Source organism: Odocoileus virginianus, unplaced genomic scaffold (genome assembly GCF_023699985.2).
Source record: "Odocoileus virginianus isolate 20LAN1187 ecotype Illinois unplaced genomic scaffold, Ovbor_1.2 Unplaced_Contig_2, whole genome shotgun sequence".
In the NCBI taxonomy this organism is placed as follows: Eukaryota; Metazoa; Chordata; class Mammalia; order Artiodactyla; family Cervidae; genus Odocoileus; species Odocoileus virginianus.
Genome location: NW_027224319.1, coordinates 4,288,973 through 4,305,623, shown reverse-complemented (window position 1 = coordinate 4,305,623; position 16,651 = coordinate 4,288,973). Strand labels below are relative to the sequence as shown.

The window sequence follows — 16,651 nt, the reverse complement described above, 5'->3', positions numbered from 1 at the left end:
CTTTGTTAATTTTTGTTGTTATCTGTGTGTGTGCTGTTGCTCAGTTGTGTCCAGTTCTTTGCGACCCTACGGACTGTAGCTCACCAGGGTTCTCTGTCCATTGAACTTTCCAGGGAAAACTACTGGAGTGGGCTGCCACTTCCTCCTCCAGGGGCTCTTCCCTGCCCGGGGACTGGACCTGTGTTTCCTGTCTCCTGCATTGGCAGGTGCATTCTTTACCATTGTGCCAGCTGGGAAGCCCATTACTATTGATACTGTGGTAAGTCACTTTGATGATAAGTAACATTTTTTGAATCACTAGTTGTATCTAGCTACTTTATAAAGTCCTTGAGCTGTCCAAAGCTAAAACAAGATGTAAGATAGGCCTTTCCACGCACATTTGAGCTCTCTGTTACTGTTCCAGAAGCAGTTTTTGTACCTCAATGTCAGTGCAAAGGTGATTTACATATTTCAAAAATCTACTTAACATGGTCGTTGAGTGGCTTCCACCTAAACTTCAATGAAGTGATTAATTTGCAATGTAATGACAGGATAAAAGGCAAATGACAGGAGAAGAATCCAAAAGAACTCAATAAATGCCTTTCGAGTGAAAATTTTTTTGCTCCAAGCCATATGTTCATGGGTTAATAGCAGCATTAGGTGACACTTCTTTGCATGAAATGCACTCTTAAAATGAAATGTTTAGGGACTGTTCTGGTGGTCTAGTGGTTAAGACTGCACTTCCAGTACAGGGGGGCAAGTTTGATCCTTGGCTGGGGACGTAAGGTAAGATGCCACGTGCCATGTGGCCAAAAAAAAAAAAAACAACAACCAACAAAACGATGAAACACATGAAATATCATTGTAGTTCACCATTAATAGAAAATTTGCAGTTGATTTTTCTACATTAAAACTAAATTGATTAATTTAGTTTTGGTTGCACTGCGTCTTCATTGCTGCACATGGGCTTTCTCCAGTTGTGCTGAGTGGGCTTCTCAGTGCAGTGGCTTCTCGTTGTGGAGCACGGGGTTTAGGCCTCATGATTTTGGGGATTGCTGAATTTCAACATAAACTGAATTAAGAGATTCATCAGCACTCTTATGAAAAAGTTAGGCCATAGATTTGGGAGTGAGACCCTGAAAATTTACAAGGGGGTATACAGTTGGATAGATTTAGGACACCCTGACCCCCAGCCACATTGAGCCTCTCTTGCTAACAGAAACAGCGCCTCCTCCCATTTGATAAGGCTGGTCTCTCTGCCTTAGAGACACTGTAATGACTTCATGTGAGTAAATTACATAATAAGGGCACACCAATTCTCTGCCTATACCACCTCAGTCTTCACTGCTTCTAGACCTGATAACTAGTGTAAGATCTCAGCATGTTCTAGGACAGGGGCAAAGTATAACCCAAGGTAGAAGGCTTCCCTACAAAAAGAATGCAAGATTTTGCTGATCTACATTAGAACAAACAAGGGGTTATATGTATATGATTGGATTTGAGGGATTCTTGATTGGGTAGGGCTGGGACCAAATTTATGAAGAGCACACTTGCTAGAAATTTGGAATTCAGTTTGTGGTTCAGGCAAGTAGAAATGATTCTATGGATACCTGTTTATTGGGTTATCTTAAACCTGAATGCAGTAGTGGACTGTACAAAAGGAAGTTGATTTGCCAGAAATTTCCTGGCTTAATGTTGAGATAGAAATGCAGAGAGGGAGAGAGAGATTTAGATAACCCCTGAAGAAGACATTGAAAATAAATTGTGAGAGGAACACCTACATCCTCAAAAACATTGTAACTGGCAGTCCTCTTTTGGTTGGGGAAAAGTGGGAAGTACTGAAACTCAAACATTAGTATTGTTGTTTTTCCCCCTGACTTCGACAGGAATAATGAAACCCAGAGAGGCAGAGGCCTGGTAGAAGCACTTAAGCAACAAAGACAAATGGACATCAGGGACATAGAGCTAGTAAGAATGGATTGACCCACAGGTGTCTTTGCTGGATGCTCATTTTAAAAGGTATCCCGGGGGAACAAGGTCGTGAGGAAGCAGCGCGCGTTTTGCGGCCGCCATTTCTTCCGCCTTCAGTCTCGATCTTTTGTAGAGCTTCCAACAGCGCTATGTTGGGACAGAGCATCCGGAGGTTCACAACCTCTGTGGTTCGTCGGAGCCACTACGAGGAGGGTCCAGGGAAGAATATACCATTTTCAGTGGAAAACAAGTGGAGGTTACTAGCTATGATGACTTTAGTTCTTTGGGTCTGGATTTGCTGCACCTTTCTTTATAGTGAGACACCAACTGCTTAAAAAGTAACCCATGAGACAGATAGAAGAGGAACATATTAAGAGGTGCAGTCTCTTAAAAGGATCAAACCCTTGAACTCAGCATCCTAGATACGTTTGTAAATAAACTTATGGCATAAATCCTTAACGCCTCTTCTCTGAAATATGGAACATGATAATTGAACACGTGCTTACATTTTATTTGGGTAATATTGCATTATTAGTTTCTTAATTAAATATGTATTTGATTAAAACATAAATAAATAAAAGGTATCCCCATGATGGAAAGAGCATGGCAGCCAGGTCCTTTGTCCAACCCACTTCATCTGCAGTCCCACCACCTCCAAGTCTAGGTCTGGTGAATGAGCCCTGCCTTGAGGAACTGTTATGGAGAATTAAGGCTCCACAGCAAATTCCTAGACTGCCCATCCCCCAGCTCCAGGCCAGGTACCACATCAAGAAGGGCAGGGGTGTCAGGAAGCACCTGCCTTTAAGTTGTTGTTGTTGACTTGCTAGGTGATGTCTAACTCTTTGTGACCCCATGGACTACAGCATGACAGGCCTCCCTTCTTCACTATCTCCCAGAGTTCGCCCAAGTTCATGTCCCTTGAATCGGTGATGCCATCCAACCATCCATCCTCTGTTGCCCTCCTCTCCCTTTGTCATCAATCTTTTCCAGCATCAGGGTCTTTTCCAGTGAGTCAGTTGTTTGCATCAGGTGGCCAAAGTATTGGACCTTCAGCTTCATCAGCAGCCCTTCCAATGAGTATTCAGTGTTGATTTCCTTTAGAATTGACTGGTTTGATCTCCTTGTTGTCCAGGGGACTCTCAAGAGTCTTCTGTAGCACCACAGTTCAAAAACATTAAATTGGCAGGCCCCTAGCAAGGACAGTCTCCTCAGATGGACTCTAGCCCTTCGGTCTTGGGCTGATTTCTGGGTGGAGACAGTCTAGCATGAGGATCTGAGAGCTAGAGCGTGACTGCGCTCTCAGGTCGGCTTGAGGCGCCGAGATGCGCCGTGGTCCCCATGCCGCTACTCAGCTGCCGGCCGCGAGGGGGCGCCGCAGAGCGCTGAGGCTGTCACGGTGCCCATGGCGTCCCTGGGCGGCCTCCACAGCCTGCTAGTCTGGCTTCTGCTTCTTCAACCCTGGCTCACGGAGGCCTCGGAGAATGGGTCGGCTACGCCCTTGCCCCCTCCAGCTCCCTCGGGAGGCGGCATGAAGAACCACACGGCGGTCCAGCCAGGAGGCACTTCAGAAGTCCCCAAGTTGGCGGAGTTTAGCTTAGGTGACTCTGCGTTGGGCGTCCGGAGGGGCGGGCTGAGGCGCCTGGGTGGGAGCTGCTGCTCCCCAGGAGCTTGGGAGGATTGGGGTCTGAATGAGCGCAGCCCTGCTGTGGAACCCGGGGGTGGGGTGGGGGGTGCGCCTCGTGTGCGGATCCAAGGCCTGCGGATTTGGAAGCGCTACCCTGGAGCCTAGGAGGACGTGGCCTTCTTGGCTGTCTCAGAGGCTCCCGGGAGTCAGGGCCTGTTTCTCAGAGGTTCTCCTTGCCACCCTGTCCTCACCCCAGCGTGCGGCCAAGTGTTCCTGAAAATCTTGGGAGGACAGGACAGCGAGAAAGGGAAATGGCCCTGGCAAGTGAGCCTGAGGGTCCGTGACAGACACGTGTGCGGAGCTTCCCTCGTCACAGAGAAGTGGGTGCTGACTGCGGCCCACTGTATGTTAAGGTGAGTAATAACAGCGGAGATGCGAGTCCTGCCCTCCTCAGACACCCTTTAGTTTCTATTGCCCTGCAAGTTGATAGAAAACCCAAACCAAACCAAAGCCCACACAATCAAAATGGGACAGATTCTACATTTTGGTAGTCTTGTTACTAGGAATGCTAATTTGATAGTCAAACCAGTTGTAGCAAATCAATTTTGAGAGGCATTAGGAGGAGTTTTTGGGGAAAGGGGAACGGAGAGAGTGGTGAGGGAGGTTGGGCCGGTTTGGGAAACAGCTGATGTGTGTGGAAAGGCCCAAAAGATGCTTCCCAGGGTCTCCATGAGGGACATGTTCTCTTCCCACAGCCGTCGCCAGTACAGTGTCATGGTGGGAGATCGGGATCTCCAGGGTGTATTTTCAGGGTTGGTGGTCCCTGTCAGCCACGTCGTCATTCACCCTCAGTTCTCAACAAGAGGAACCGTTAAAAATGACGTTGCTCTTCTCCGGCTCCGCTACCCTGTAAATTTCACTGGCCTTATCCAGCCTATATGCATCCCTGAGAAGACTTTCCATGTGCAAGCTGGGACCAGGTGCTGGGTGACCGGATGGGGAAGGAAGCAAGAATTTGGTGAGACTGTGAGGAAGGTAGTAACCTTGGGTAGAGGGGGGCAGCCGTATCCCTGGAGTCAGCAGCAACACTAAAGTGGTGGGGCGGGAGGAGGCTGGCCGCCTGGCACGTGGGTAAGGGGGCAGCCAGGTTAATGGTTCCCAAATGGCTGGAGCCCAGAAATTGATTGAGATCTTTTGTTGCAACACAAATATTTGATGCCAGCCATTTATGAAAGGCACCAGTCCTGGGAACCAGAGCTGTTCTCTGAAGAAGAAATACATGGGCGAAGTCTCCTTCTGCAGATTTGTGGAGAAGTGTACCTGACTGGTTTGGGGGTATTTTTAGCTTCCTTGGGGACAGAACCAGTTGCTCTGGAGTTCTCTCCAGGGTTAACTTCTACTCAGGGCGTGATGAGTTGTCTGCCAGTCAGAGCTGTCTGTTGCTGGAAGTACTTGCCTTGGTACGTAGGGAACTTCCTATCCTTGGAGGTCTTGGCAAAGCCAGAAGACCCCTGTTGGTGAGGCTGTAGGACCTCTTATCTCTGGAAAGAGCCTGGATTGTTGCTTTCAGGTGCTCCTTGTCTGAGCATCTGGGATTCTGCTTTAAAGTAAAGACACTTTGCTGATGTACAGGATGCCTTTCATTATTACTATTGATATGCAGAGTGACAGATGCTTGGTTATCATTTCTCACGATGGTCAGGCTTGTCTCTTCCTGTCCTAATCTGTTGTTCCTTATTTCGTCATGGGTTTGGTTTCTAACTTCTCTTCTCCCCTTGTCAGTTGGGGGCTTCGGTTTCTTCCATTGTCAGATGGAGAAAGTAACCTCTATAATGCCTTCTTCAAGGGGGATTCAAGGTGTTTCGGGCCTTATCATTCACCTGTGCAGATCTACCCACTGCCGAGTTTCTTCTTTGTTTGTAGAAGGCCCACTTGTGTCAGAAGTTCTCCAGGAGGTCGACCAATACATCATGTACTATGAAGAATGTAATGGGCTACTGCAGAAGGCCCTACAAACAAACAAGGATGTGGCACAAGAAGGAGTGATCTGCGGCTATAATAGTGTAGGCATGGATTCTTGTCAGGTAAGTTCACGGGTCCCTTGCCACCTCTGTATTGAGGTTGTCCCCTCAAAGTATCCTTGTTCCCCAGTGACAGGGCCTGGATTATTTCCCACCGTATCTTTCAGCCTTTACTTAAGGAGATTCAGGGGAGAACCCCTCAAGATACCTGTGAGCTGTCCTGGCCTGTTTCTGCAATAGGGAGGAGCCCCACATCCTGGGGGTGCTGCCAGGATGCAGTGAAGTTGAGGGTGATGATGATATCCATGTAGTTCCTATAATTGATTTCTTTCTGTAGTCACTTCCTGTGCCAGTGTGAGCATTCACCCACGTTAGCTCAGTTTCCCAGCTCACAACCCTGCCACCTAGACATTTTACATCTTATACAGATGTGGTCCCTCCAGAGACATAAGTTCCAGGTCCCCCTGGGAGTGCCTGTAGGAGCCCTGGGCCCACAGCCTCCCCTCTGCCCTGAGCAGCCTTCCTGAGCAGGGGACAGGGGACAGGTCTCAGAGGATGAGGGTCTGGATTCTGGCAAGAGGAGAACATCCCTGGTGGGAGAAGGAGCAGTGAGTCCGAGGCTCAAGGTCTGAAGCACTGGGCATGTTTAGGGAATGGGTTTCAGGTCTGGAGCAATGAGGAGGCCAGTGTGGCCAGAGTAGGGGGCTGGAGTCAGAATGTGTGGCCTGCGGTGCTGTGCTGTGTTTCTTGGTCCTGTTCAGGCAGGCCTGTGGGCCAGGAGTTTGTTTTTCATCGTGTGGGCAATGGTGCTGAGCCCCAGCCGGGACCTGGGCTCATGGAGGGGTGGAGGGGATCTCAAAGACACCGTCATCAGTTCTTGGTAACTGCTTGCATGTGAGGACGGCAGCGAGGGAGAGCTTGAAGAGGACTCTGAGTTTCTGACAGCTGGTTGGTGGGGGGCACCAGAGCAGTTTTGGGAAAGGATGTGCAGTGTTGGCATGAGCTGGGATGAGTATGTGGGATGTCTTGAGAGTGTAGCTTAGTATATGGAGGCAGCTGGCTATATGGTCAGGAGCTCTAGAGAAACTTAGGCTAGGTGTAGGCATTAAGTATAGGCGGGCTTCCCCGGTGGCTCAGGGGCAGAGAATCTGTGTGCAGTGCAGCAGCCGCAGGAGACCTGGGTTCGATCCCTGGGTTGGGAAGATCCCTTGGAGGAGAGCATGGCAACCCACTCCAGTATTCTTGCCTGGAGAGTCTCATGGACAGAGGAGCCTGGTGGGCTCAAAGAGTCGGACATGACCGAAGCAACTTGGCACACGTGCTCGTAGTATAGGAAATGACCAGTCATAATATCTTCAGAGGATACTAAAATTTTCCATTGACGCTTCAGTTCTCAGTTCTTATAATCACAGAAATCTGGGCCTGGGCGATGTCTGGGGAAGGCTCACAGATGCCCGTCTCTCACTGTCTTGCTGTGCCGTCAGCTTGCCCTGATGTGGGTGCTCTTCCATTCCTGAAGTTTGATTTCTTTCTCTTTTTCAGGGAGATTCTGGGGGCCCTCTGGTCTGTCAATTCAATACCACGTGGGTCCAGGTAGGGATTGTGAGCTGGGGCGTTGGCTGTGGTCGTAACAATACGCCTGGAGTTTATACGGAGACTGCCCTCTACTCTAATTGGTTAGTTGCAGTGGTGAACAAGGCTGCCTCTTTGTATCCAGTGGTGCTCCTCTTCCTATTGCTGTGTGCGGTGTTGTCCCTGGACCTCCTGGTGACCCTGTGATCACCCTGGTCCACGCTCTCCGCTGTTTCTGAGTCTCACACCTAGCCCTGCCTCTGACCTCCCACTCCTACTTTAGTGCCGATTCCTGAATTCCACTTGGTATCCAGTGATCTTGTGGAGATCCACATGACAGAGAGCTGGAGCACGAAGCCCTGGAAGTTTCCCAGCCTGGTGCTTCAGGAGCATGCCTCATCCATGTCTACAGCTTGGCCGTGCTCTGCTTGCCAGGAAGGAGTGGGTGAAAGCATCCCAGCTGGATGGACAGTGACCTGCCAGGTGGACATGATGCTTCATCCACATCATGGGGAACATCTGGCAAAGAAGAGATGTCATCACCAGTGAAGCAGCGTTAGATATGACACTTTTATCAAGCCAGCCTGTGTGGTGATTGTTGGGAGAGAGCAAGGAGGCCTTGCCATGTCCACATCTGACTCAGTTATCTGGGTTCCGAAAAGGTCCCCTGCTTCCCAGTGTAGATCCACCTGTGAATATCTGCCTCTGCCACACAAGCCCTCCAGGGGCAACTCAGTCTTGAAACCCTCTTCCCAGGGCTCCAGCGGCCACATCCAGGCTCACCCCAAGTTGTGCTGAAGCATTACAGAGTATGGAGATTTCTGATGTCAACCCAATAAATGTTTGGAGAGTCATGTGTGTGTTCTGCATCTCTACTGGTCTGGGGTCACTGAAAAGAGCTTATCTCACATTTAGCTTAGGAAAGTGTTCATGGTCTTTTAAAACCATGGAGTAATGTGATGTGATGTGAGTGGACAGATGGCCTTAGCAGTTGGGTCCTGCTGCTGTGTTCCTCATAGCCATTAGCATCTCTGCAGGGAACTTTGCAGATGAGTTTGCTAGCCACTGCATCTGGGAGGAGGAAGTGAGAGAGAAGACTGGAAGCTGGAGAGGGGTCAGGGCATTGTGCCCAAACATCACCCCACTTTTCTGTGTGTTTCTGTTGCTCCCCTTCTAGGTATATGGAGCCTGAAGCACCAGACTGCCTTGGCCAGGCTATGGAGAACAGCACTGAGGCTCAGGGAGGGGACAGTTTGGGGTGCTTACTGGTGATTCAGATGGTAAAGAATCTGGCCAGTATGCAGGAGACCTGGGTTTGATCCCTGGTTTGGGAAGATACCCTGAAGGAGGAAATGGCTGCCCACTCCAATATTCTTGCCTGGAGAATTCCATGGGCAGAGGAGCCTGGTGGGCTACAGTCCATGGGTCGCAAAGAGTTGGACATGACTAAGTGACTCACACACACACACACGCCCTGTGTCTGTGCTGACTCATTTCCTTCACTACCAGATGGTCCCAGATTACCTCTCTGTCATTGTGCAGAGCACTTCACTGTTTCTTGATTTCTTTCATGAAGTTTGAGGTTGCCTTCTTTTAGGAGGGGATTGTGCATTTTGCATATGGGGAGAAGGTGCATGTGAATAGTTAGGTGAATAAAAAAGTCAACTTGATGGTCTTCTCTTATGGCTTCTTTCAGACCCTTCCTTCTGGGCATATAGGGTATCAGGATAAAGAATATATTTCCAACCTTCCCACCTATCTTAAGTTTGGCAGTAAGTTCTGGTTAATAAAATGTAAGTATTGATGTTGAGTGTGAATTTTGGAAGGTATTAAAGATACCTTTTAAAGAAAGGAGAACAAGCCCATTGTCACTTTCTTCTTTGCTGGCTAGAGTATATTCATGGTGACTAGAGCTTGAGTAGCATCTTGGACCATGAGGAACATGTTAAGGAAATTCAGAAGGAACTTGAGTCTCTGGAATTTATAGAGCTGCCATCACATCTCTTTATGCAAGACAGAAATAAACTTCTCTTTTAATTGAGCCCCCATCATCTTCAGTTTCAGTTACTCATAGAAAAATCTCACTTTAACTAATGCAGTTGGTATTATAGCTTTATTTCTGGATTGTTATGAATATAAGCTTTTAAAATCATTTCTTATTTAGACTAAATTATTTTTAATCCTACTTTGCTATATGCCGTTGCTTCCTTCTCTCAGTTCAGTTCAGTTCAGTCACTCAGTTGTATCCGACTCTTTGCGACCCCATGAACTGCAGCACACCAGGCCTCCCTGTCCATCACCAACTCCCGGAGTCCACCCAAACCCATGTCCATTGAGTCGGTGATGCCATCCAACCATCTCATCCTCTGTTGTCCCCTTCTCCTCCTGCCCTCAATCTTTCCCAGCATCAGGGTCTTTTCCAATGAGTCAGCTCTTCACATCAGGTGGCCAAAGTATTGGAGTTTCAGCTTCAACATCAGTCCTTCCAATGAACACCCAGGACTGATCTCCTTTAGGATGGACTGGTTGGATCTCCTTGCAGTCCAAGGGACTCTCAGGAGAGTCTTCTCCAACACCACAGTTCAAAAGCAAAAGCAATTCTTCTGCACTCCTTCTCTAGTCATAGTTAAAAATTGATAAGTTTAGAAGTTTATGTTGATGAATGACTATTATCTCAATGCATTTCTCTATTATTATTTTCTTTATTGAGGTATAATTTATATATAGTAAAATGCACATATTGCAGTGTACTCTTTTATGAGTTTTAACAAACATATACCCATGTTAACATCACCAAAATCATGATGGAGAACATTCCCATCAATCCAGGATGTTGCTTTATATTCCTTTCTATCATCCCTTCCCAGAGATAACCTTTGTTCTGTTTACTGTCACGTTAGATTTGTAGATTATTGTATCTCACATTAATGGAATCATACAGTCAGTGTTCTTTTGGGTCTGCCTTCCACGTACTGCTTTTGTCTTTTTTTCTTCCAGTTTTATTGAGATATAATTGACATATAGCACTGTATAAGTTTAAGGTGTATAGCATAATGATTTGACTTACATATATCATGAAATGATTACCATATTAAGTTTGGGGAGCAGCCATCATCTCATAAACACAAAATTAAAGAAATAGAAAGAGTTTTCCTTGTGAGAACTCTTATGATTTGTTCTCTTTGCATCTTTCATATGTAACATACAATATTGTTAATTATACTAATCATGTTGTACATTATATCCCTAGTACTTATTTATCTTATAACTGGAAGTTTGTGCCTTTTGACTGCCTTCATTGAATTCCACATACTGTTTTTGAGATTAATCCATGTTATCACGTGTATCATCAGTTGATTCCTTTTTATTGCTAAATAGTTATCCATTACATGAGTTTTCACAGTTCATTAATTCTCTTGTTGCTGGACATTTGGGATGTTTCTAGTTAGAGGCTATTATGAATAAAGGTGCTGATAAACACTCAGCTACAAGTGTTTTCGTGCCTGTAAGCTTTTGCTTCTTTTGGGAATAAACATAGAAGTGGAATTGCTCATTCATAGAATAGATGTATGGTTAACTTTATTAGAAAATTCCAGAATTTTGCAAATTATTTGTAAAGAGGCTGAAGTTAAATAGCTCTGTGAAGACCTACAAGACCTAGAAATAACACCAAAAAAAAAAGATGTCCTTTTCATCATAGGGGACTGGAATGCAAAAGTAGGAAGTTAAGAGATACCTGGAGTAACAGGCAAGTTTGGCTTTGGAGTACAAAATGAAGCAGGAAAAGGCTAACAGAGTTTTGCCAAGAGAACGCACTGGTCATAGCAAACACTCTCTTCCAACAACACAAGAGATGACTCTACACATGGACATCATCAGATGGTCAATACGAAATCAGATTGATTATATTCTTTGTAGCCAAAGATGGAGAAGCTCTCCACAGTCAGCAAAAACAAGACTGGAAGCTGACTGTGGCTCAGATCATGAACTCCTTATTGCCAAGTTCAGATTCAAATTGAAGAAAGTAGGGAAAGCCACTAAACCATTCAGGTATGGCCTAAATAAAATCCTTTATGATTGTACAGTGAAAGTGACAAATAGATTCACGAGATTAGATCTGATAGACAGAGTGCCTGAAGACCTATGGATAGAGGTTCATAACATTGTACAGGAGGCTGTGATCAAGACCATCAGCAAAAAAAAAGAAATGCAAAAAGGCAAAATGGTTGTCTGAGGCTTACATATAGCTGAGAAAAGAAGAGTAATGAAAGGTAAAGGAGAAAAGGAAAGATATACCCATTTAAAGGCAGAGTTCCAAAGAATAGCAAGGAGAGATAAGAAAGCCTTCCTCAGTGATCAGTGCAAAGAAACAGAGGAAAAAATAGAATGGGAAAGACTAGAGATCTCTTCAGGAAAATTAGAGATACCAAGGGAATATTTCATGCAAAGATGGGCACAATAAAGGACAAAAATGGTATGAACCTAACAGAGCAGAAGATATTAAGAAGAGGTGACAAGAATACACAGAAGAACTATACAAAAAAGGTCTTCATGACCCAGATCAACCATGATGGTGTGATCACTCACCTAGAGCCAGACATCCTGGAGTGTGACGTCAAGTGGGCCTTAGGAAGCATCACTACGAACAAAGCTAGTGGAGGTGATGGAATTCTGGTTGAGCTATTTCAAATACTAAAAGACAATGCTGTAAAAGTGCTGCACTCAATATGCCAGCAAATTTGGAAAACAGCAGTGGCCACAGGACTGGAAAAGGTCAGTTCATTCCAATCCCAAAGAAAGGAATTGCCAAAGAATGTTCAAAGTACCACACAACTGTACTCATTTCACACATTAGCAAAGTAATGCTGAAAATTCTCCAAGCTAGGCTTCAACAGTACGTGAACTGAGAACTTCCAGATGTTCAAGCTGGATTTAGAAAAGGCAGAGGAACCAGAGATCAAATTGCCAACATCCATTGGATCATAGAAAAAGCAAGAGAATTCCAGAAAAACATCTACTTCTGCTTCATTGACTACATTAAAGCCTTTGACTATGTGGATCACCAACAAACTGTGGAAAATTCTTAAAGAGATGGGAATACCAGACCACCTTACCTGTCTCCTGAGAAATCTATATGCAGGTCAAGAAGTAACAGAACTGAACATGGAACAATGGACTGGTTCCAAATTGGGAAAGGAGTATGTCAAGGCTATATACTATCACTCTGCTTATTTAACTTATGTGCAGAGTACATCATGCAAAATGCCAGGTTGGATGAAGCACAAGCTGGAATCAAGATTGCCAGGAGAAACATCAATAACCTCAGATATGCAGATGATACCACCCTTATGGCAGAAAGTGAAGAAGAACTAAAGAGCCTCTTGATGAAAGTGAAAGAGGAGAGTGAAAAAGCTGGCTTAAAACTCAGCATTCAAAAAACTAAGATCATGGCATCCAGTCCCATCACTTCATGGCAAATAGATGGGAAAACAGTGGAAACAGTGATAGACTTTATTTTCTTGGGCTCCAAAATCACTGCAGATGGTGACTGTAGCCATGAAATTTAAAGACGCTTGCTCCTTGGAAGAAAAGCTATGACCAGCCTAGACAGCATATTAAAAAGCAGAGACATTACTTTGCTGACAAAGATCTGTCTAGTCAAAGCTATGTTTTTTCCAGTAGTCATGTGTGGATGTGAGAGTTGGCTCATGAAGAAAGCTGAGCACCAAGAAATTGATGCTTTTGAACTATGGTGTTGGAGAAGACTCTTGAGGCAGGAGAAGAAAGGGACAACAGAGGATGAGATTGTTGGATGGCATTACCAACTCAATGGACATGAATTTGAGTAAACTCCGGAAGTTGGTGATGGACAGGGAGGCCTGGCGTGCTGCAGTCCGTGGGGTTGCAAAGACTTGGACATGACTGAGTGACTGAACTGAACTGATGCAAAGAACTAACTCATTGGAAAAGAGCCTGATGCTGGGCAAGATTGAAGGCAGGAGGAGAAGGGGACGACAGAGGATGAGATGGTTGGATGGCATCACCGACTCAATGGACATGAGTTTGAGCAAGCTCTGGGAGTTGGTGATGGACAGGGAAGCCTGGCGTGCTGCAGTCCATGGGGGTCACAAAGAGTCAGACATGACTGAGCGACTGAACTGAACTGATAACTCCTACTAGCAATAAATGGTGGTTCTGCTTGGTCCATATCCTCCCTCATCAGTACTTGGTGAAGATTGCCAGTTCTAACAGGTATGAAGTGGTCTCTCACTGAGGTTTTAATTTGCATTTCCCTGTAACTAATGATATTGAGTGCGTTTTCCTGTACTATTGCTTGTATGTATATCTTCTTTTGTGAATAATCTTTCTAATTCTTTTGCTCATTTTAAATCAAGATGCTTATCTTTTTATTGTTGGTTCCTAAGTCTGTGGCTTGCCTTTTTTCACTTTTTAACTAGAGGTTGTAAAGATTTTTCTTCTATTTTTTTCTCCCTAAGCTTTATAATTTTAGCTTTTACAGTTAAGTCTGAGGTTTATTAGATTTTGGGATACAGTGTGAGATAGGGAACAAGGTTTTATTTTCTCTAATGTTTATCCAATACCAGTACCATTTGTTGAAAATACATTTATTTTCACTTTGATTTGCATTGGTGCTTTATCAAAAATTAATTGACAGTATATATGTGCATCTATTTTTGGACTCTGTTCAATTCCTTATCTATTTGTATATTCTTATGCTAACTTCACAGTGTCCTAGTTACTATAGCTTTGTAGTTAGTCTTGAAATTTGGTAGTGTGATACTTCCAAATTTGAAAAAATTTCATGTTTTTCAAGCCTGAGCTTTTGTTGTAGCAATTGAAAAGTTGATTCTAAAATATATGTGGAAAAACAAAGGGCCTAGAGTAACCAAAATAAAGAACTACAGGATGTCAAGACTTAATATATAAGGATAGTAATCAAGACAATGTGGTATTGGCATAAGGGCAGACATATAGATCAAGGGAATATAATAGAGAGTTAAGAAATAGATCCACATTTATATGGCTAGTTGATTTTTAAAAAGGTGCGAAGATAACTCACCTGGAGGTAGGATAGTTTTATTTTTACAAATGGTGCTGGAACAATGGGACATTCCTATACAAAATAAATAAAAAATAAAGCACCTCAATCCTTACCTTGCATTATATAGAAAAATTAACTCAAAATGGATTATAGAACTAAATGTAAGAAACTTGGAAGAAGAATCTTTGTGACCCTTGGGTAGGCAAAGATTCTTTATATAGGACAGGAAAAGCATGAACCATTTAGAAAAAAAGAAATTGGATTTCATCAAAATGAAAATCTATTCTTTCAAAGACACTGTTAAGAAAATGAAAATAAAAGCCACAGACTAGAAGAAAGAAGCAACAATGTGTAGTCAAAGACTTGCGAATGTTCGTAGCATCTTTATTCATAATAGCTCAAATCCGGAAACAACTCAAATGTCTGTCAACAGATAAATGATAGTCACTGAAATATTACTTGGCAATAAAAGAGAATAAAGGACCACTATATACAGGAACATGAATGCAATTCAAAAACATTATGTTGAGTGGAAGAAGTCAGACCTGAAAGAGTGCAGTATTCTGATTCCACTTATGTGAAGACCAAACAAGCAGAACAGGTGACCAGCAGTTGCCTGTGATGGATTTAAAGAGGGCACAGAGACACTCTCTGGGGTTTTGACATGTTCTATATCTCTTTTTAAGATTATTTATTTACTTAATATTTTTTTTGGCTGCACTGGGTCTTCATTGCTGCAAGCAGGCTTTCTCTAGTTGTAGTGAGTGTGTGTGGGGGTACTCTCTAGCTGTGGTATACTACGGGCTTCTTATTTGTGGTGGCTTCTCTCGTTGCAGAGCTTGGGCCCTAGGCATGCTGGCTTCATTAGTTGCGGCTCGAGGGCTCTAGATCACAGGTTTAGTAGTTGTGGTGCATGGGCTTAGTTGCCCTGTGGCATGTGGAATCTTCCCAGACCAGGATCAAACCCGTGTCCCCTGCATTGGCAGGCAGATTCTTAACCACTGGACCATCAGGGAACTCCAGAATTTTCTATATCTTGATTGAGATGGTGGTTACAGGGTCCCATATATTCATTAAAACATTAAATCATGCATTTAAGATCTGTGTATTTCACTGTATGAAACTTTTGCCTCAGCTTTTAACAAAAATAGGCTAATGTGGCATTCTAATTAGCCCCAATGTCCATTCTCTTCCCCTTTCCTAACAGTAGATGTCTTATGCAATGACCTGATGCCTTAGGTAATTCTCATAAGATGCCTGAAAATTTTTAACAAGTTGCTCTGTAGGGAAAAAAAGTCCTGATCTGTAACATTTGCACATTTCTGTGATAGAAATACTTCCATCCAGGCTGATTTCAAGCTATTAACATGACATTATTGAGTCTGGAGTTGGGAAGAGATGTGCACCATTATACAGAATTTCTACCATACAGCTACAGTGGACATAACCTCAAGAGCACAGGTAAATACAGTAAAATAATGAAAAAGTGATGGATTTTGATTATTTATTACCTTTGTTTTTAATGTAATTTCTTTAACTTAGGTTTTATACTTTAATTTTTAATAATAATAGTAATTTTAAACAACTAGCTCACAAAATTATTGCAGATTAACAAGTGGCTCTCGTGAACTGGTACAAGCCAGCTCCAGCACCCACTGGGTCATTTCTCTAGAAGCAAATTCTGAGACAGGGATTCATGTTCAAACACTTAAGAGGGTTATTTTCAGGGGAAGCCTGTATGAGTGTGAAGGAAGCAGCATGGGAAAGGGGAAGAAGTTTAGTAAGAAAGTGATGATAGGTGAAGTCCATGCTCAGCATAATTCTGGGATCAGTGTAATACTAGAGAATTCTTCCAGTGTTAAGGCACAGGAGCTGGGCTTTTGTGCCCTAGTGCCACTAAATCATTGGGCACATTGGAAGCCAAGATGACCGGAAGGATCGGAAGTAGGAATGCAGCTCCTTGTCACCTCCTGCAATGAGACTCCATGTTCCCAAAGGTGAACCTCCTGAGAATGATGCAGGTGTGAGTTCTTGGTAGCTGTCACCAGAGCAGTTTGGGGATGGGTACATCAAACAGGTAAAATGGATCCTGAGTGATCTGGGTGGTCACCCACTTAAAAATTACCTTTGTCAGCTTCCCTTGAAGCTTAGGGGGACCAAGTATCTAATTTATGTTTCATTAGATATAAATAGAGGTGCTGTTGGGGGGGATGTGCCTTTCAAAGGGACATGGGCAGACTTTCTTGGCTCTTTCCCCTTCCCAAATTGGAAGGTGAGAAAGATGCAGGTGCTATCTTGGATGCAGAGGTGTATGCCCATTTTAAGGGTGGCAGAAACTGACCCGGGTTGCCTATAGTTGGACTGGTATGAGAGAAGTAAACTTTGTTTTTCAAGCCACTGTATCTTCAGATATCTCTGTTA

At 44.2% G+C, this 16,651-nt stretch overlaps 1 protein-coding gene and 1 pseudogene across 1 annotated transcript; both read left to right on the top strand.

Moving 5' to 3' along the window:
• The first annotated feature begins 1,982 nt into the window (after nt 1-1,982).
• On the top strand, nt 1,983-2,404 carry LOC110152317 (cytochrome c oxidase subunit 7C, mitochondrial pseudogene; annotated as a pseudogene).
• Nucleotides 2,405-2,641: 237 nt separating this feature from the next.
• LOC110152319 (putative serine protease 42) lies at nt 2,642-8,021 on the top strand. Its single transcript, XM_020915970.2, has 5 exons — nt 2,642-3,548; nt 3,831-3,987; nt 4,330-4,592; nt 5,498-5,658; nt 7,138-8,021. The coding sequence occupies exons 1-5, from the start codon at nt 3,353-3,355 to the stop codon at nt 7,372-7,374; spliced, it is 1,014 nt and encodes a 337-aa protein (XP_020771629.1). The 5' UTR covers nt 2,642-3,352; the 3' UTR covers nt 7,375-8,021.
• Nucleotides 8,022-16,651: the final 8,630 nt, after the last annotated feature.